At 48.5% G+C, this 22035-nt stretch overlaps 1 protein-coding gene across 7 annotated transcripts in view; it reads right to left on the bottom strand.

The window, feature by feature from the left end:
• Nucleotides 1-22035, bottom strand: part of VPS13D (vacuolar protein sorting 13 homolog D) — a 260417-nt gene that overhangs the window by 5713 nt on the left and 232669 nt on the right. For all 7 annotated transcript variants that reach the window (XM_025912069.2, XM_086715706.1, XM_025912070.2 and 4 more), the window contains one exon: nucleotides 9444-9575. In XM_025912069.2, the coding sequence (XP_025767854.1) occupies nucleotides 9444-9575 (132 nt within the window). The remainder of the gene's footprint in view (nucleotides 1-9443; nucleotides 9576-22035) is intronic.

Below are 22035 nucleotides of genomic sequence, written 5' to 3'. Positions count from 1 at the left end.
CCACAATGGGGCGGCGACGTCGAGGGACAGCAAAAGAGACCAGATGACGGCAAGAATACTAAGAGCTGACGACAGGCTGGCTGTCAAGCTCTGGCCCCCTGGGACTTGATGTCCTGAGAGGAATTTCCAAACTGCGGTCGCTGGGCCGAGGGAGGCTGTCCCCGGAGCTGCTTGGGGACTGGGGTCCCAGGATGGCTTTGTTTCTCTGCGGTCACAGAACACGCGGGGGATGGAGGCCCGGGCATGGGCCGCTGGGGCACGGGCCCATCTCCTTTCAGACCCAAGCATGTGCTGGGCACCCGCTCGCCTGCAGGCTTAGAGACCCCCTCCCCCCCACCTACCCTTCCAGAGCACAACCTATCGGAAGTCTCCCCACCTGACGAATTCCCAGTTCCAACTCCTCCATGAAGCTTGCCTGGAATCCTCCAGTCCTTCCCCCGCTTCTGAATGCGTAGCTGCTTACCTTCAGAAGCACTGCCAAACCCTCGGCTCTCTACGCAGAGGTAAGAGTGGGGTCTGCATCCTATGCCCCCCCCCCCCGTCTCCCCAGGAGCCCACCCCCACCGAGAGAGCCACCCCCTACACGCCCAGTAAGTATCTGCCCGTTTCAGTTGCCACTTTAATTACCGCCTTGCATGACAAAAATTGGGGTTTATTGTTCTATTCTAACTGGGTGGCAATGCAAGAATGCAGACTTGTAAAGTCTCGATGCCAAAATTAGAAGTACCCAGCAGCTTTTGGTGTCCAGGCCACTTAGCACAGAATTTCCCACATTCCAGGTTCTGACAGTCTTAGGGGGACAGCATTATCACTTCATCGAACTAAACAGAATCTAAAATAGCCTGTCCCGGGGCACCTGGGTGACTCGGTCGGTGGAGCCTGACTTCGGCTCGGGTCATAATCTCGAGGTTCGTGAGTTTGAGCCCCGTGCTGGGCTCGCTGCTGTCAGCGCAGAGCCAGCTTCGGATCCTCTGTCCCCCTCTCTCTCCGCCCCTCTCCAACTTGCATGCGCACTCTCTCTCTCTCTCTCTCTCTCAAAAATAAAAAAATAAAATAGGTCATCTGGGGAAAGAAAAGAGGAAACAGAGAGAGAGAGACAGAGAGAGAAATGAAAAAAGCATCCTGACAGAGAGGAAGGACCGCAGGGCCAGAACTTGCTGCGCAACTAGCATGAAAGCCCAGATCAGCTCATGGTTTCTGAGCACGGGTGGGCTGGGCAGGCAATGGGCTCTCAAGAGACCCCAAAGTTGGCCACCTCAGTTGGGATGACAGCAGGAATGTGCATTAAAAATTCAACTGATAGGGCGCCTGGGTGGCTCAGTTGGTTGAGCGTTGGACTTCAGCTCAGGTCATGATCTTGAGGTTCGTGGGTTTGAGCCCCGTGCCGGGCTCTGTCCTGATGGCTCAGAGCCTGGAGCTGCTTCGGATTCTCCCTCTCTCCCTGCCCCTTCCCTGTTCATGCTGTCTTTCAAAACTAAACAAACGTTAAAAAAAAAAAAAAATATCTCAACTGAGTTTATTTCCTTTCCTCTGGTCCTTGCCCCCACTCTCACTCGTTTGGCACCTGCTGTAGCTGACATTTAGGCACAACCTCTAGAAAGAGCCAAGGCCTTTCCATCCGGGCAGCTGCTCTCACACCGGGGCCAGGGTGGCTGAATTATTAGTGCACTTTCCATACTGGAACACTTTTATAGGCTTTAAAATAGACTTCTTTCCAAGATGCCACAGATGGCACAAGTCCTCAGTCAGGCCAGGACTGCTTTGGGAGGAAGCGAGGCCCTGAGCTCGGGTGCTCTCCTGAGGCATCTTCGCACAGAGGCGGAAACACAGGCTGCGAGGGCAGGGAGACGCTGCCAGGCCTGGCGACCCTGAGCAGCCCAGCTGCTGTCCTTCTGGGTCAGTTCCTTCATCTGACGACAGAGGGGATACTACCTGCCAGGAACGTCTAAAGAATTCACAGCCACACAGGAATGTGAGGGGAGAGCAACAGCTTTGTGAACGTGCATAGACCTCTGTTCTGTGACCAGGGGCTCCCTTCGTGCCCTGAAGCCACCACGCATTAGAAACACTTTCTGGACATTTATGTGAACTTCTTTTCTTCTTCTTTATTTGGGGGGGGGGGGGAGGGGCAGAGAGATGGGGAGAGAGAATCCCAAGCAGGTCCCATGCTCAGGGAGGAGCCCGATGTGGGGCTCGATCCCATCATGACCTGGGCCAAAATCAGGAGTCAGACACTTAACTGACTGAGCCACCCAGGCGTCTCTCCATGAACTCTTCTAAAGTCTTTTCAAATCAAAAGCAGATCAGAGTCAATGGTACAATGGAGAGCAGGAGGAAGGGAGACAGTGAAGCCACGGCTGGGGTGCCAGGTCCCCAACGACGGTTGGAACAAGAACCCAGAGACTGACTTTGCAAAGCTCTGCCCCCCGTTTCCCCCCTGACGCTTCCCTCGTGCTCCTCAACCAACCACCAGGACTCGGGGTTTCCTGTCGGTCATCTTTCTCTTTGTTACACAATCTGGAAATCACACCAAAGAATAATTGAAACTGGGCTCTAGACTAGGGGTCTCCGTTGTGGAGACAGATCCCAAGCATTTCATCTGTGAGGGGACCCACAGCTCAGGGTGATCGGAGCAGTTGGCCGAGGCAGCTTTCCTTCCGCTAAAGGCGCTTTCCTCTGTCCCGTTCTTCTCCAGAGCCATGGCGCTTCCCTCCCCTCCTGGCCATCCTCCTGCAGAAGCTTCTCTCCACAGGCTTTCGTGGGCTCCACTTGAGAGGCTCGGGGTTTTGCTCACAGAGCGGCAGCAGCTACTGTTGCCCTGGAGCCCAGTCCAGACCCCTGGCTTCCCACTTGTCTTTCTGGAACAACTGTGTTTCACACGGGGTTGCTTCTGACCCATAAATGAGGGACGATTGTGAAACCTCAGGGGATGACACAGGAAGAAAGCCAGTGTGGTCTCAGGCTGATCCTGAGCACATCCTTCCAGCCTTTGACCTAGTAAGAACCCACAGGGAGGGAGGGAGGATGAAAAAAATTGTGGCCTGAAACACAAAGCATCTGGATAAGCTCTACGCTTCAAATATGGAGGGAACTAGGGAAGTCACCCAGCGCCCTGGTGATACATTTTAGGTTGGTGCAGACACTACAACCGCTTCTATAAAAAATAAGATTTTTAGACTTTAGGTAAAAGTTTTACTTTTCATCATCCTTTAAGGGGAGAAGGGGGGGCGGGGCGCCTGGGTGGCTCAGTCGGTTAAGCGGCCGACTTCAGCTCAGGTCATGATCTCGTGGTCCGTGAGTTCGAGCCCCACGTCAGGCTCTGTGCTGACAGCTCGGAGCCTGGAGCCCGCTTCGGATTCTGTACTCGCTCTCTCTCTGCTCCTCCCCCATTCATGCTCTGTCTCTCTGTCTCTGTGTCTCTCAAAAATGTATACATGTTAAAAAAAAAAAAAATCAAGGGGAGAAAGAAACTTCAGAAAGTTTCTTCAGAAAGGCTGGGGCACATGGCTTACATCATTCTCCGAGGTGACAGGTGCTGACAGTGGGTCACTCTGGCAAGGTCCGATGCCACAGAAGGAAAACCCACTCTTGCTAACAACATCCCCCAACCACGAACACCACGGGGGCACTCTCGGCCACCAACGGCATCACCAACGTTAGCTGCGGTCTCTCGCTCGGCGGTAGGTAGCGACGTCCTCTCCAAGTCGTGCGGCTGACATGTGACCAGCCGGCCTTGCCCGTTGCCTCTGCACGGAAGAGGTGCTCCGTTGATGGCGGCCACCGCAATTTCCTTCTTCCGTGGAGACAGATGCTAAGTGACCCTGACGGAGGGGGAGGGCCTTACAAGTCCCCAGACCCTCACGTCGGCAGGTTGGAGAAATGAGTGCCCTTCTCAGCAGCCACATGGAAAACAGGTTCAGGACCAACTAACTGGTCCTTGGGGAGAGAGCAATCTGCCAAGTAACTGCTTCACCCCCCCTCTTCAAGTTGATTTCTTTGTTTTTCTCCCACTTTTTGTTTTTTGCCTTATTAACTCTATTTGTATATCCATATTCTACTTAATTTTGGAGTCATTTCAAAATGGAAAAGTTCTTTTTTTAAAAAAAAATTTTTTTTTTCAACGTTTATTTATTTTTGGGACAGAGAGAGACAGAGCATGAACGGGGGAGGGGCAGAGAGAGAGGGAGACACAGAATCGGAAACAGGCTCCAGGCTCTGAGCCATCAGCCCAGAGCCCGACGCGGGGCTCGAACCCACGGGCCGCGAGATCGTGACCTGGCTGAAGTCGGGCGCTTAACCGACTGCGCCACCCAGGCGCCCCCAAAATGGAAAAGTTCTGAGTCATCTTACTGCAAAAGCGCTCCTAGAATACCACCCCCCAAATGGGTCACCCCTCTGAGTCCATCCGTGACCCCCAAATCTGTGTCTGAGCCTGGTTTTCCACACAAATGCATCCCACACATCCTCACGCTCAGGATGTGCTCGGCCAGGCTGCTCCTTCTCCTCCACCCCCCTCCCTGCCCCCGCCTGTCACGCTCGCTGGTCGGTATCTTGGTACAGCCAAATGGGCAAGAGGCTTGGGGGTCACTTTCACCCCCTCCTCGCTCCGAATCTGTATTTAGCCAGCAGGACTGTGAATTACGCTGATGCCTTCTCCCCAGATACCCTCGACTCCGTCCTCCCCAATCCTTTTCACTGCTACCGGAGCGAGAGGTGCCTCCACCGTTCACCGGGCCACTTACGTCCAGGGCGCCGCTGGCCGCCCCCCACCCCTCGCCCCGCCACTGCCCTGCCCTCCTGTCTCATCTGACTCTGATCCATTTCTCTGCTGCCGGCAAGGTTCCGTCCTTAATATGTAATTGTGAGCGGGATCGTCTTCAAAACCTCACCACCGCCTAGAGGACAGGTGAACTCGGTGTGGCTCTCAGGCTCTGGGCTGTGAGCCACCTTCCCACATGGGTGCTGCCACCACACCTGGTGAGCCCCAAACCTCCAGAAATGCCAGCAGCTCAGCCACCGTCTGTGCCTGTGCCCGGCACCCTTCTCTGTATACGGGCCCTGCTCTCTTCTCCTCTGGGCACGTTCTCCTCATCCCGCAGGACCAGGCCAACTGTCCACAGCCTTCCCCGGCTCTCCGAGAATAAATTAATCACTTCCCCTTGAGGCCTCATAACACATGGCTCACGCTTCTATTTTAAAAGCAATCATATGTTACAGATAGTTGGTAATCCTGTCTGCTTCCCCTGCAAGACTGCGAACTCTGCGAGGAAAAAGCACGTTTCTTACTCTTCCTGGCACATACTAGCATTCGATACATTTATGCCTTAGGTAGTCTTAGAAACTGACAGAGAATTCACATTGTAAGGTCCTCAGGAGTTTGTCAGAGCACAGGCAACTTTGTATGTTGGATATATTTTACCCAGTAGTCAAGTTAAAAAAAACTCTCTTAGAACTCTTGATCTAACTTACTAAAGATTTAGTCAAGCCATTCACTTTTATCCGCACAGCTGGCTAATCTGTCAAGTGAGTTTTAATTCAGGGGCATATCCAAGAATGTCCAATTCCCTAAGTGTCTATGGTTATTGACAGAGTATTTCCAGGTTTAGAAAATGAAAGCAAACGAGCTTTAGCCCATTCCTCAAAAGGACTCGTCTTTTGTTTTTGTTTTGAGACTATATATGTTACTATAAGGCTTATATTTGTGATTCTATGCTGTTAGAATCAACACCATAATCTGTGCTCTAAAAAAAATAAATTCTGATTTCGGTCTCATCTGCAATTTGTCAAGAAAGACAAGATCCAAAATGCCATACACAAGTATGTTTACATGGAGGGCAAGAAAGGAAATTTTTATTTTTGTTTTTATTTCTTTTTGTACTTGAATGTGCTGACCATGTGCACGAATTCCTTTCATCAAACAGAGAAAGAGCTTATTTGGCTGCTGGGTTAATAGGCTATTTTTCTTTTCTTTTTTTTTTTTTTTATACTTCTCTGTACTAAAATAAAAATCTCATAAATGTTATTGTCTGAAACAACATTTAAAAGATACAATCCATGGGGCACCTGGGTGGCTCAGTTGGTTAAGCGTCCGACTTTGGCTCAGGTCATGATCTCACGGCTCGTTGCGTCGGGCTGCCTGCTTTGGATTCTGTGTCTCCCCCTCTCTCTGCCCCTCTCCTGCTTGTGCTGGCTCTCTGTCTCTCAAAAAATGAATAAATGTTAAAAAAATTTTTTTAAAAATAATAAAATAAAAAATACAATCCAGTGGTCAAACTCCAGGAAACGGTAGATCAGAGCAGTTTCTTAGGTCATGCGGGTTGCTCATGGGAACCTTTTCTTAAAAGGTAAGAGCCACCCTAAGGCTTACAACGCTGGTGGGTCACTTTGTGATAAAGTTGTAGAAATAAAATAGGGACTTGTTTTCCTTTCTTTTTCTTCTTCTTTCTTAAATGAAAATGAGATCCCTGGCTACAGATGAGACACTAGTTACAAGGAAAAAATAATTTAATCAGATTGGACAAATTTTACTTTAACATCATCTTTACCCAGGATCCTGTTTCAAAACCCAAACTGCAAAGGATGGGAAGCAATGATAATCCTGTAGCATACCAGAGAAGCAGTTGATTCTTCCAAAAGCTGAAGCCTTTTTAGCTGGCCAGACCTTAAAGCGTACGTCAGTGACTATCTTTTAAATACTAATTAATGAAATAAAATAAAAAAATTAAATGAAACTTGATCTGGGAGAACACAGTTGAAGTGCCCATGGCACTGGGGACTTTGTGGGGTTTTCACTACATCAGGAAGTAATTACACAACATTTTCCAGAAGTGAAACAGTGAGTCTAACTGGAAAAAAATGTGGAAACATTTAGTTAGAACAGTAGAGCAAGGTATTAAAGACCCTTTTAAGGGGTTAACTCTGAAGGAAAATATGCAAATAATTAGGTCTTTAAATATGTTTTTAATTACAAGTCTAGGATAAAAGTCAGAGGTATAATTTGGCAGTTGTGTGCGTTTCTTGAAAACTCCTTTCTTGCAAAGCGATGATTCTAATGTTCACGTCACCATGAAGACCCAGCCTGACAACCGAGAATACTTCAGAGAAATATTTGCCGGGTTCCCCGATGGCTTCTTCCTTGTATGCCGAGGAAGGCCATGGTCACGTGCTTTCTTCAACATTCACTGGCGAGATTTAACCCACAAACTTGGGTAGCGACACATGGTTTTCATCTTTAGAGTCAAAATTCATTCATGCCAATATCTTTTCCCAGCTCGTATAAATTTCAAGGGTTTCACGAAATCTATTTTACTGACTTCAGTTTGATTCCAGTTTCCAGCTTTACGTGGCTCTGTTTCCAATGTGCGTGTATCTCACTGGGAACGATCCTACGTTAGCTGTCCTACACCATTTCTCCCTTGTGTTTTTGGCACATGCCATTGTACTGAAAATGAACTTTACAAGGACTGAGATGGTTTGAATTGAATAGCGGCGAGTGGGGGAGGAAATGAAAAGCACAACGTACAATAATTTATAAGCTCAACCTTTGACCAGAAAACCTCCAAAAGATGGAAGAGTGAACGTGTATTAATATAATGCCATACTGCAGCTATCCAGCTATCATTCATTCAACAAATATTTATTGAGTGCCTATTAAAACGAAAATCCCAGGGCTCCTGGGGCTGCCCTTCTAGCCGCCTCTGAACCACGCCCTGCCAGACCTGAGGAATGACTCTCTGGGCCTCTGATCCAAGAGTTCCAACAGCAAAGGTGTATAAAGGGCAGCTGTGGCACCAAATCCTCCCCCGAGGAAGCAGGAATAGAAAGTCCCCCCCTGGAGGGAAGCTGACTGGGGATTCTGGGTATTGCAATGGTGACCAGAGCCAGGGCTAGACTAAAAGCGCAAAACATATTCAAGAAGCATGCTGTGGACGGAACGGTGTCCCTGCACTAGCCTTATGCCAAGGCCCTGTTTGGAGGAAGGAAGTAATGGAAATGATTAAGGTTAAATGACGTCTTAAGGGCAGGGCCCTGATCCTACAGGACTAGGGTCCTTATAAGAGACACCAGAGTTCTTGCCCTTGCATGTTCTCTCTCAGACAGAAAGCGTCCATCTGCAAGGCTGGAAGAGAGCTTCCACCAGGAACCAAACTGGCAGGTGCACCTCCAGAACTGTGAGAAAATAAATTTCTGTTTTTTCAGTCACCCTAACTATGGTACTTTTTATGGCAGCCTGAGCTGAAACAGTATCATGTCTCATCAAGAGACCTTCCAGTAACACTGCAGGGGGCCTGAGTTACCCAAAACGCATCCGGGAAGATGCCATCCTACCCAGCAAGCAGCAGACGAATTCTGGACTTGGTTTTTGATGTCTCCATTCGAATACTGCTATAAAAATATGAGATGAGGTCAGCTTAACGCCGTCTCTAACAATGACAATGAAGCCTATCCTGAATTAACCTCTGCTTCAGACACTCCTCCATCAGACAAAAAATATTCATGGCCCTCAGAGCCCTCCCCCTCTTGCTTTAGCTTAAAGGAGAGAAATGAGCATTAAAAGAAATTAAACAAGCATTTTGCTACTCGCCAGGCACAACCAACTGCCTTCTCTGGAATGGAGGGTCTAACGCCAATTTAAGTTAATGAGCTTTTTTTGTGTGTGCTAACAGGTCTCTGCAGAATATCCTAAAATAGTGATATACTGAATCCTATCGTGTCAACTTGGAATAATTTCACTAACCAAAAATACTCCAAGACCCTAGGTATATAAGGCCTCCCTTTCAAAGAGTAACAAAACACTTTTTTAAAAATTGCTTTTCTTGGGGGACCTGGGTGGCTCAGTTGGTTGAGTGTCTGACTCTTGATTTTGGCTCAGGTCAAAATCCCAGGGTCGTGGGATCGAACCCTGCATCGGGCTCATGCTGACTGTGGAGCCTGCTTGGGATTCTTTCCCCAGCCCTTTTCCCCTGTTTGTGCGCGCTCTCGCTCACTCTCTTTCAATTAAAAAAAAAAAAAAAAAAGTCTTAAAAATTGCTTCTCTAAAATTTTCAGACACTAGTTGCCCTTTGTTTCTGTTTTTTTTCATTACTGTTCTGCAGCAAACAGTAGAACACCAAAGTTTAAGGACATTTTACAGAGAAAAAGGCCTTAAAACTGAGTATGTCCTATTCACGATCTCCTCTCTTTGAACAAACTAGAGAGGCACCACCATCTTCTAGAAACAAAACCCAGATGTCCCACTGTGGAACCCAGTTTGAGAACCTCCACTTGAAGTCAAAGGCTTTGCAGGAGTAGTGATACCTAAACCTGTAAAAGGTTTGGGTCAAGGAATCTTCGACAAGTTCCACTCCAACGCCTAAGAGTCACGAGGGTGCTTGGAACAATAGCAACTACTTAGACTCAGAGATAGAAAAGATAACTCGGTGGTTTCCCGAGGCTCCACTTACAATTCGTCCTGAATGTTGTCTGTCAGTTTGAAGAGCTGCTCCTGCCCTTCTGCTTGGCTCTCAGAATAGCGGGGCAGCAGCCCCTGGGGCCCGGTGCAGCAGCGCGGTTTGCGAACCCTCTGGGCTTGAGTCCTGGACGGGTCAAGGGACAGAAAGCAAGGAGGTCAAGCATTAACGGTTGACATGATTTCCCTTCTTCATCTGAAATACAAAGCACCACGTGGCAGAGGCAGAGTCTAACTTTAACGACTGGAACTGAGCGATGGCATCACCTATGAACGCACCCGCTATGAAGACAGTGCTGCTCAGGACTCCAGTTTTGACCAGAGCCTCGTCTCTGCCATTTTCCGTGTGATCACGGACAAGTGAGTGGGCTTCTTGCACCCGGGTTCCAGTTCTCTCTGTAAAATGGGATGAGGACGCCTACCTCACAGGACTGCAGTGAGGATCAAATAAAATCGTGCCGGCCGCGCCTGCGCCCCGCAGGACGTGGGCTATCTACCGGTGACGACTCCTGTTGTTGTTCCTAAGCCCTCTCCTTGGGAAAACCCCACTTTTCTAGGAATCTTCAGGAGAGGCGCCTCTGGACTCGCAAGGGACAAGAACGGTGAGGGCACCGGGGCATCTAGGAAGCAGACACCAGGCTTCTGGGCTTCTTCAAGATGAGCTCAGCTGCCTGGGCCCAGGGCGAGGGACACAGGAATCCTATGAGGGAGCAGAAACGCTCCATGGACCGGTCCCAGGCCACAGTCTGGGACTCTGCAGCGACTCTCACTCATGCCATCCGGCTGTCGGTTGCCCAAAGGAATCTGCTTTGCCATGGCTTTCGGGGTAGGCTGATGTTGTCTTTTTCCACAAACCATATACAGGGTAATTGATAAGTACTTTTCGGTGTTTTCCTAGAAACAGGAGTCCATATTTGTCTTGGAAAGGCTGTGCATATTTCAGATGACTGATAAGAGTGCGCCGGGTCTGTCCTCGGCCTTGTACTCGCTGTACTTTTCATTATTTGTTCCTGGATTCCACTGAAGCAAAACAACCCTCTCTAGACACAGCTAGCGGCAAGCAGGAAGGCTCGCGCACTGACTCACAGCTTCAGAACCATGTACTCACAGTAGTGTAGAAATTTACTGCAAAGGCGAAAAGTGCCCTACTGGGCAAACGGGAGTACTAATACGGACGGGAACAGTCTAAAAACTCAGCACAGGCTACGCGACACTGGGACACCGCAAAGCACTCCTGGACCCAGGTCAACACTCCGCTCACCGGGCCGTGGTGTCTGAAGCCCCATCCATACCTGGTTGATGTTTGCTATGTGCCAGAGAGCCACAAGTCCAGTGGTACATTTTTAGAAGTTCAGCACTAAGGATGCCCGAGATAACACTACATGAGCTCGTCAGGGGTGGTGTAAGAAGCCTGTAAAGAGGTTTCGGTGATCTGTACTGAGGGAAGGGGTGAAACAACTTTAATTTATGTCATGTACTCACATATTCCCACTACACACAGTCTCCGTTTCTGCTTGAAGGTTTCGGCCTTGTAAACGTTGGTCTCAAGATTTAGTTGGCTGTTTACATGCTAACTACCGGCTGAGGGGAGGAAGGGAAGTGTAAGGAGCCACCTGCTGTGGGGTCCCCAGGGGCGAGGTCAGACACCTGCTCCCGTAAGGGTGCTGGCAAACCAGGGCAGGGAGCGTGGCACACTTGCCCAGGCAGCAAAGCCCTGCTCTGTCTGCCTGGCCCCTGAGACAGCTACTGTCAGTCCAAGCCTGCCAAGGGCAGGCTCATCAAGGGTCCTTTTCCCAAGGCAGTCCTCCTGTTCTGTCGCCTGGAAGAGCTTCTGGCTATCGTGACAGAAGCCCCAGAAGCCCTTCCAAGAGGAACAAGACACGATTTTGTTTGTTTGTCTGTATTTTTGAGAGAGCGAGCGAGCGAGCACACAGGCAGGGGAGGGGCAGAGAGAGAGGGAGACACAGAATCGGAAGTAGGCTCCGGGCTCCGAGCTGGCAGCACGGAGCCCGACGTGGGGCTGGACCTCGTGAACCGCGAGACCGTGACCTGAGCCGAAGTCGGACGCTTAACCGACGACTGAGCCAGCCAGGTGGCCCCCGCCCCCAACAGCTTTTCAGTATAAGGTTTCATCCTGATGCCTCTCCCCACATCTTCCCAATCCACTGGGAGGTCCACAGGCTCAACATCCATATGTACTCCCAATCCAACTACCGCTCCATCTCTGTCATGACTAACAAACAATCTCTGGATTTCTAATGGATTATTACAACAGTCTTGTAATTTATTCTATTTCCACCCTTGTCCGTTCTCCTCATGGCAACGAGAATGATACTTTCAAACTACAAGTTAGATTAAGTCGGCCATGTGTCAGCACACATTTGCTTCACATCCCACTTAGATAAAATATCTACTTATTGCTTGGTGCCCCATCTGGAACATAAGTTCCATGACAAGAATTTTGTTTCATTCACTGCTATCCTGGGATCTAGAACAGTACCTGGTTCATGGTAGAAAAGCAGTAAATGTTAGTTGAGTAACTGAACGAATGCATTTGTGGGTGGGTAGGGGGTCAGCATAAGGGCCATTTTAACCATGGAACTCAAAAGTAAAGGTGGCGTACTAACTTTGGTGGAGAGTTTGAAGACCAGAGATTCTGAGCCTTGAAGGTCAACAAAGTTAAGGGAAAATGTGAACCAGCTAGAATCATATCTTCCTGACAGAAAGGTCAAGGATTTGTGTTTATATAGTCCGCTGATCAAAACCAAGGAAGAGACATGAAGGCATGGTCATGAAATTAATGTCTTTGCTAACACATGTAATTTCCTTAAAAGAAACAATCTTTTCATTAGTACCAAGAGTGGGAACAACATGCTATACCGATGAGGAGAAAACTTACTAAGAGTCCTAAATTCCTCCGGTGGGATCCAAAGGAGCCAGGGAAGTCAAGGAAAGGAGGCTTGTTTCTGGACCTGAGCTCCTGGAAATCACATCTTGTAACAACCATGGAATAGTTGAAAATGTAAGTAAGTGTACCCCGTGTTATCACATTAGCAAATAGTTGGCTGGGGCGTACAGTTATTTCTTGACTCCGTGGCATCCCTCAGGATCCTCCCCAAAATTCACTGACCCAACTCACCTCCACTCCCAGCACATCTTTGAACTTGCTAACTATAAGCCCACCCAAACGCTGCAGAACAGGAAGGAAGAGTAGCTCCCTTGTGGGTACACACTGCCTCTGTTAGGTTTCTTATCTTTCTAACAGGCTGCACACTGTCTTCCCATTTCCAAGGTCCTCATTCTGTGACCCACCAACCATCCAGGGGAGGCTGGGTGTAGTGCTCGGACACTGCTGATAGGAGGAGCTCACTGTGGCTTCAAGGGCCACGGACACAGAAGAAAAAAGAGCTCAGCTCTGCCATAGGAGGAAACAGCCATCACTCCAGGGGCTATCAGAAGGGGTGGTTTAGAGATGCTCTTACTAGGAGCACAAAGGCATTAAAGGAATTCTTCCCAGAATCCCCTACTGCTTCATCACTGTTGGTACCTGAAAAACTATTCTTTCTTCTCCAAAATTCGCCTAAATTTTTAACCTCTGAGGTCCTAGTGGGAGGCTGCAGGGGTGGGTGTGTGTGTGTGTGTGTGTGTGTGTGTGTGTACTTAAAGTCAATGTGTGTCCACACATATGGCACCAAACTTAATCAAATAATTATGAACAAAAACCAGTAAGCTGGTGTTTCAAACCTTGTAAGCCAGCAAGAAGTTTAAAGTGCTATTCTCCAGGGCAGGCCACTTTGTGATGGAACTGTCCTCTCCATCTATCGATGATGGCACTGTAAATTCAGGTTACCCTTTGAAAGCAGTATGGCCGTAGGCAAACAGTGATCTTGTCTGTTCACGCTCTGTGATTGGGTAGTACCATGTGTCTACTTTAGATTTACAATTCTTAAGTAACTTTTATGTATTCATGTTCCCTGTGAGCCTGCGAGCACCTGGAGGGAAAGGACTCTAATTCCCTGGTTCTTAAAACTGGGCTTTAGGACTGTGCTCATCAGTATCCTCAGTTCAAGGCCTACTGTCATCACTGGCCTTTTTCTTTGTTTTAAATGGTAGAGTAAAATCTGTGAAACCACCATCCCCAGCACAAAAACGCCATCACTGGCCATAGCCTGTATCTCTCTGTGTGGTCCTCTGCTGTGCCCCCCCCACCCCTCCTCCACCTAAGACAGCTACTATTCTGAATCTTCATTATAGTCTTTGCTTTTCGTTGTTTCAGGCTTTTCAAAAAGGCTGTCATTGCCTTTTTATGTCTTGGGACTTACTTCTCCCTCAAGACATACCTGCTAAGAGTCAGCCATCCTTCTGTGTGCACCTAGAATCCATCTATCGTACCTACTTATTATCATCATCCCATCGCACGGCTATACTATCATCCATCCATTTTCCTGTTGGTGGTACAAGGGTTATTTCCAGGGTTTGCTGCTATGAACATTCCCGGACACGTCTCCTGGGGAATGGAGGCAAGAGCTGCTCTGGATATATACAGATTTAGGAGGCGTTTGCTGGATCACCCGGCATCAGTGTTCGCCTACCAAGACAATTCAAACTGTTTCCAAAGTGGCTGAAACAATTTACACTCCCACCAACGGTGCACTTGAGAGAGCCCTGCAATCTACATCCTTTCAACGCTTGGTCCTGTCTAGAAGAGAGCACTGTCCAGTAACACAGCCACTGATCACGAGTGGCTACCAAGCAACTAGAATGTGGCCAGTGGGACCGAGGAACCGAATGTTAAAACTTTAAAGTGATTTAAATTTAAACTGCGCGTTAAACAGTACTGGTCTAGATCCTCACGTTTCTGCTCCTTGAATGGGTACAAAATGGCATCCCGTGGCCTTCTCCTCGTTCCTGCCTTCTCTTCTCAACCTAAAGGATGATGGCGGCTGTTAAAAGAGAAGGAGGAGGCTAGATGCTGGAGCCGAGGGTCGAGGTCCAAGGCACTCTGGCCCACCACTGCCGGACCAGCCTCTGGCCTCCCCCGGCTGCCTCGTACCCTTTCTCGCGATCACCTTCACTGTCAAGACGTGCTGCGTCTTGGGCAGGGTCCTGGCAATCCTGGGGATAATGGATCGTCCATTACACAAGAGGTGGCAAAACTCTGCCCGCTCACCTCTCGTTAGTTGATGGCGTCTCTTACCACCGCTTGACATAAAAGATGGTTGAAAACATGAGTCTGTTTAGTGCATAGGCAGCAACCCTGCCTCCACAAACCTTTGTTTAGCCAAAGGTCTGTGGTGGATTTAATTGCTGCCAGCTGGGGGCTTGTCGGCCATTTTAAGCTCTCAGCTGCTGCGGTTTATAAATTTCACAGTGTATAGAAAGAAGCAGGCCTTCCAGTCAACCAGCTAATCCAAAATGTCAGCACCAAATGAACTTGAGCTTTGAACTCCATGAAAATGTCAGAGAGTCGGCGGTACGGCAGGGACGACTCTTCCCCCAGGGAAGGGGCTGCTGATACAGTGGCTGATACACGGCAGATATCCACCCAGGGACGGCGATCAATACAGGCCAGGTCTGCGTCTGGCCAGTGCTATCTGACATACACTGGAGGCCCAAAACCAAAGACGAGGATCATGAAAACACTCCACGTCATTTTCCTTTAGCAACTATAAATCCAAACAAGGTGACACAAGGAGAGCTAACCAATTCCACTCGGTTGATCTTGCCTTTCAGCCTGAGGGTCAACAGTTGGCCAACCGCGATTTGTTCTTTGCTTATATGATGAGTAACTGTGTCACAGCCCTATTAGTTGAAGACAGATGTTGCACACACATACGCATACCCCTGTACAGCTTATGTTAGGCTATTAGTCGGTTGAGAAATTTGTCATGGCCAATGTCTATCAACCAAGTGAGGTTCAAAAACAATCAGTGAATGAGGAGAAAGTGTATGTGTCAAACATGTGACTTCCTAGTACAATAGACTGGATCCTCCTTAGGGGCTGTGTGTACTGACCCCAACAAAGTGATGGATTGTGCCTGCATTTACTTTGTGTGTGTGTCCAAGACTTTTGTTTTAATTAAATATCTTACAGATACATACTGTGCTCGACTGAGCACAATTAGGCTGAGAACAGAAGGTCAACCCAGACTGTCTTCGAATACTGTGAACAGGTGACAGCTACGAGATACCAGGGTTCTCGACTGAATGGTTCAACCAAACATTTGACAGTCCTCTAAAAGGACTCAACGGTCTATCTAAATAATACTTTGCACTGGAATGTACGAGTTGGTTAAAACTTCCTCTGAGACCCACTGCAGTATAGTGTCTGGAAGTTCGAGAAGCCTGTCACGCCATGAACTGTATCTCCTCTCCGACCTGTAGCCCTCTCATCTCTATCCACTTTCAAGGACTAAGTGGAAAAGCATTTTTCCTCCACGGATTTTACTCCTTTCAGCGGAAACCGTAATCAGAGGGCATTCTGCGAGAAGGTGAAGGCCTCTCAAGATTGGCTCAGTTGACAGGAGAAATTCTTCCCCAGAGTTCCATGACAAACAGAAATCTACTTTCTAGAACCCGCTCAGACACAACATTCAATCCATAGGCTTAATAATAATTGCTGAGCTCTGGCTGCACTAAGCCTTGAACCTAGAAAACTGTGCCAAATATCCACTACGACGATTTGGATTTTGAACACACCAAAAAATCGGTTGGGCAGAATGAAACCAAGGATCCAAAGTAAGACAGCCAGGAAAACGAGCCTGCTTAGAGCCTTGTGTCTGCCTCTGCCCCCCCCCCCCCCGTCCCCGCCCCATTTAATGACTTTTCCTGAGCTATCACATGCACAGGCCAGCACTAGGCCTCTGGGAAGACAGGGATGAATCAAGTTTCCAGGAACCTTGCTGGAGTCTAATGTAGAAGATAAACAAAAGCAGGCAATTCTAATGCGGCACGGAGGCACTAGGAGAGGGGCTGTGTGACCTGACGGCCCAGAGGCCAGGCTCTGCAGCCAGGCTGCAGGGCAGAACTCCAGTTCCACCACTCATAAATTGTGACCTGTGGCAAGTTGCGTAACCTCTTGGAGCCTTGGTTTCCTCATCTGTAAAATGGGGATGACAATAATGAGGCTGCTGTGAGGAGTACATAATGCATACTGTGCTCATGAGAGGCAATGAATAAAATGTTACCTATGAGGATGATGCATCCGTGGAGAGGGCCGTGGGCACATGAGGGGGGCCTTACCGAGCTTAGGCAGCTGAGGCCAGGATGGGCTAGGGTCCCACATCCAATCTTTTTTTTTTTTTCTTTTAATGTTTGTTTATTTTTGAGCAAAAGAGAGCGCGAGTGGGAAGGAGCAAGCAGAGAGAGGGGGACAGAAGATCCAAGGATGTCAAGCAGGCTCCGTGCTGACGGCAGTGAGCCTGATGCGAGGCTCGAACTCACGAACTATGAGATCACCACCTGAGCAGAAGTCCAACTGACGCTCAACTGACTGAGCCACCCAGGGGCCCCATCCAACATCCAATCTTTCTCACTCGGTTTTCTTATTGGGGAGATTGCTTCAAACAGAAAATTTTCCCTTTTCCTTCTGCTTTCTTGTTAACATTCTACTCCCTTGTCTCTAGAGTTCTGAAGTCATATGTGTAAAAACGCACAAAATCCGCACTGTTATCGTCGTAAGTGAAAATGGGGGAAAGATGCTATGCATGAAATCGTTAGGAACTGTATTACCATAGCTGTTAGATTTTTAGTCATTTGACATCCTGCAGTGGGGACAACATTTCTTGGGCAGGACTTTCTCCCATCAGTGGGATTCACACCTGACTTGTTTATAGGGGTCAAGGCTTCCTATAACCCAACACATGTTTTGGGGACCCCATGACATTGCAACTGTGACAGCTGGTAGGACTCATGCCAACAGATAGGCCTATTGAGATTTAACCTCTAAGAACAACCCTACTCCCAAGTTTTTTCCCCCGAGGCAACTAACTGCCCCAGGGGGGAGCCTACCTGTTCCTGAGGCCAGGGGAGGGGCAAAGGCAGCTGGCCTCATTAAGAGTTCCAATCCAGTGGATAATGCCATAGTGAGATTACAGCCTGATAGCCTCAGATTTCCTAAAACGCCTTTTTGCATGCATTCAGGGGTTGCTTGGCTTTTTTTTAAAAAAAACAGACAGCTTATAAAGTGGTTTGCAACTTTCGACATCTTTACAAAAACGAGGTATCTGACCAACACAAGCCTCGTCTGTGTTCTAATCATAGTGTTCTGAATCAGAGTGTAGTGCTTACGGGCATCTCTCAAGTCACAGGCACATTCCTTGCCAACCTGTCACCCCAAATGTCAGTCCTAAAGTATTTCGCCTGGGCCAAAATACACAATTCCTGGTAAACTTGATTTTGTGGCTATTGAGTGCAAATGCTAATGATAAGCTGATTAAACCAAATAAGCCTGATATTTTCAGATTGATTTCTGGCAAATGATGACACAATTTCTTTCTTTTAATCTTTACATTATCTACCTTCCCCCAAAAGTTGATCTCTTTTAAGAGAAATGAAATTTAGGAGCATGGTGTTAGAGAGAGGAATGTAAGGCTTTGGAAAAAGACAAACACAGACTAAAATCCCAGTCCATTCACTTATCAGCTGAGCTATCTCGAAAAAGTTGGCAGTCTCCGTTTGTTCATCAAGAAATAGGAATGTGGTACTTACGTGGTTGGTAACGTTGAAATAACATACGAAAAGCACAGAGCAAAGAGCCTGGCACAGAGTAGGTACTCAGAAAAGTTGTCCCCCTCTCTCCTACCCTTACTCAGAATTCTTAGGCGCTAAGTCAATGGAAAATACCAAAACGCACAACTTTTAAAACTCAGATTTAAAATTTCAGCCTGAAAGAACACGACAGAAACATGATTTCCTGAGTGTGTATGAATGATTCACAAGGAGTACGTCAAATGTTTGAATGCACAGGTATTTGCTGAAGGAACTAGTGTCTGAGTGTTTACTCACCTGGCCACCCCAGGCCCCCTGTGTGCTTAAAGAACTGTCCTTAAAGGACTAGAGCTAATCCACCTAGCAGCTCAATAAACTACACCAATTGTCAAATTCTTACAATTGGAATTGATAGTTTTAGAAGGGCGCCATTAATAAAATTCATCCAAACAGAGATTTTCAGAAGCTATTTTTAGTGGCGGAACACTCTCTCTAAATGAAGTCTGTAAGAGAACCTGAATATGTCCAATCCCTGAAAACAGAGCTGCTCTGATGAGGGGCAGGGGATGTGCCTTCAGGCCGCGGCCTCCCGCTCTCCTGTGTGAAGGGCCCTCCTCACAACCACGGCGGAGCGGGCACGGGGTGCCGCAGCTCACCAAGGGGCCTGCTTGTGATTTGTCTGCTTCATTCTAGCCCACCTGTTCATCCAGGTTGGAAGTTTTAGACATTCCTCTACCATCAACCAGAGTGTGGTAGAGGGTGAGGTGGAAAAGGACACAGAGGGGATGGGAGAAGAAGCCTCAAAAACGGACAAGCCACGCAAGATGAACGGCGGTCGCGAGAATCAAAGTTTGCGCACAGCCTCCACACTCCCAGGGATAAACAGGCTCTGCTCCGGGCCGAGGTTGGACCTGAGGTGGCAGAGGGACACTCCTCGGTCCCGGGAGGGTTCACAGAGCCAGCTGTGACACACCCCCTTTTCAGCCACCCAACTCTTCCAGGGAGGGGGCCTGGAAGGCGTGGGAGGTGTTGAGCAGAAGCTACGTGGAACCAGAGATTTTTTTTGTCCGTTCTACACACTGTTGTACCCCAGCACCTAGAACAGTACCTGAAATGCATGTTCATGCACACATAAGAAATGAGCGGACCGGTGGCCACAAGACTCTGTCAGAACCGGTGGCAGAACGGCCAGAGCTGCTGCTGCCGAAGCCAAGGGAGTGGAGGAGGGGCAGTCGAAGCCCGAGAAAGGCCGGGACTTGGTCACAACCCAGGAACCCCCGGAGCACAGGCATGCTGGTCATTCCCTCGCGGAGGCACGCTAGAAAGTTACTGCCTCGGTCAAGTTCTCCCAGGCGGCAACTGGATAGCTGCCTGGTGGCCTCGGGGGACCGTGCACCATCTGCACTTTTCCAGCAGAGAAAAAGAGTGGGGCCTGGCATTCTGGAAGTTGCTCAGGGGCCCAGTCTGATCCAGTCTCGACACTCAGCACTTCCGCAGCTCCGAACCCGCTGACCGAGATGGCCGATTCTCTGCACTAGCTCAAGTTCCAAGAAGAACCCCCTTCAAAGGATTTTTGCTGTATGGCTTTCATTAGTGCAGTCCCAAGTTTGAGACTCTTGTGACCTAGAAACATAAAGGGATCAGCCAATCAATCACCTACTTCTCATCTTCCTGCTGACCGGCTGGTGCTTGTTTATTGTTTGCCATCAAATGTAACCTATGGCTGAGCTTTCTCAGAAGCCAAGACCACCTCTAGTCGAATCTGCCCTCTACAAACAAGAGATGGCACCTTCTCTTTGAACTTGTGTCAAACTGGCTCTGGCCCACCATTCCGGTGCCCTCGAGAATATCTTGGAGCTTTCAGGCAATGGAAGAGGGGTTTCTTTGTTCGGGCTCTTGCTGCAGTGCCTGGGTATAAAGCCAGAGGAGGACTAAGGCAAGGGGACATCCATGTGTCTGAGTGGGGAGTGGGTTCAATGGTGTCCTTCCTCTTTGGACAGGAAGGAAGCAGAACACAAGCTAGCAGCCAGGTGATACCCTGTGGGGCCTCCACAAAAGGTACACGTCCTACCTGGTGCCATGGTGTTCAACCTGGTGACAAAGGACTGTTCTTCATTTGGCGATAAGAAGGTCACGCTGCCTTACAATTAAATGCTGCCAGCGAGAACATGAATGGGACTGATTGCCATAGTCCATCAACCCTTGGCAAACTGGTTTGTTTGGTCTGGACAGCAAACAACATTCCACACTACTGGATTTTTTTCTCCCAGATCCCCTGCGGCCCCATCACCCCCCAAAACCTTTTTTCAAAAATTACAATCTGTTCTGCTGTCTCAAGTTACATTCTGTAAATAATAAGCAACACTGATGAAATGCAAAAAGCTGAAAATTTGTAAAGCAGAAAGATCTGCAATATGTCCCACATCTGTGTCACATTAAACATGCACTCAACAGATTTGTGGATTCCTGTCTAATCAGCACACAGGGGTGACGTGGGCCAGTGGGGCTCTTGTGCCACATGCCACAGCAGGGCTGAGGGCCACCGGAGGCAGGCAGGGAGGGGCAGGAGCTGGTCCTGGGAGGTGCATGTGCCAAGCTCGCGATGCAGGCGACACGGGGCTGCCGGCGGCCTCCGTTTTGGCACATGCGCGGTAGAGACCGGCGGGTGACTGCTGTGGTGAGGTCATGGGAGAACAACCACTCGGACCCCTCCTTCGTCGTCCTCGATGCTGCTGAAGCTGGGCCCGTGGCGGTTACACTAAATAACATGTTTTAATGACCAAATGTCTCATTTGAAGGAGTTGGCTCCATATACATTACAATGACTACAAAATAAAAATAGAACAGAAGGAAACCAATTAAAGTGCATTTGGTAAAATGCTTAGAGGCTACCAGAGATGACAGTTGTTACGCCAGGCAAAATTGGACGCCATCTTTATTTCTTCCAAGACTTTCTCTCTCTCACGTGCACACACGCGTAGGCACGGGCACGCATACTCCCTTTAAGAAAAATTGGCACAGCATAAAAGAGACACTGGCATGTTTTAAACTTGTGGCATCGTGTTGAGTCCCTGAGTGATTATAAGGCTCCCTGTTGGAAAAAACCACATTCAGACTCAACAACGAGTCTTTCAACGGAGGAGCACAAGGGCCTCTAAGGATCTTCCACGGAAAAACTTAGTGTGTCGCCACCTCAACCAGCTCTCTTATATCTGTATTTTCCCCACCGACCTTAAGTGAGAGAGACACCAGAGTGAAGGCTCTGGGCCGCCACAGTCCACGGTATGTCCACGCAGCTGCATTTATTGTGTGGACTATACATGGGGTATGTTCATGTCACAACATTCTTATAGGAAGCTGTGAAGTTAGTATTCCATTTCATGGAGGAGGAAATCATGCCTTAGAGAGATTATCAAGATTGCTTAAGGCCATCCAGCTGCCAAGTGGCAAAGCCAAACTTGATCTCAGGTCTTTCTGATTCTCCTGGACTCGGTCAACTTATTGTGAGTGCTGATGAAAATGTCTTTAATAAATACTCTGACCCGTCACTGTGTTGAGCATTCTGGGGATCCTAGAGGAAGACCAAAGAAGGCAGAAGCATGACCTCAGGAAGGTTATAGTCCAGTTGGGAAAGTAAGATGGACATCCTTGAAAGGGGTGGGGAAGAAACCTAGACACTGCATCGGTGAGGAGACAGCTAAGGGCATCTGGTACCGTACAGACAGAGGGCATGATGGGAAGGTCTGGCTTCAAGCAGTGTCCTGCCTACAAGCGAAGCAAGATTTTTATTAAGACAACAAGGTATGGCATCAGTACTAATCTGCCACGTTTTACAACAGGAGCTGGCGGTAATCAAATACTAAGAAACAGGAAGAAAC

The sequence above is a fragment of the Puma concolor genome, chromosome C1 (genome assembly GCF_028749965.1).
Source record: "Puma concolor isolate L17-30 chromosome C1, mPumCon1.1.hap2, whole genome shotgun sequence".
Taxonomy (NCBI): domain Eukaryota; kingdom Metazoa; phylum Chordata; class Mammalia; order Carnivora; family Felidae; genus Puma; species Puma concolor.
This window is presented reverse-complemented; position numbering and strand designations above follow the sequence as displayed.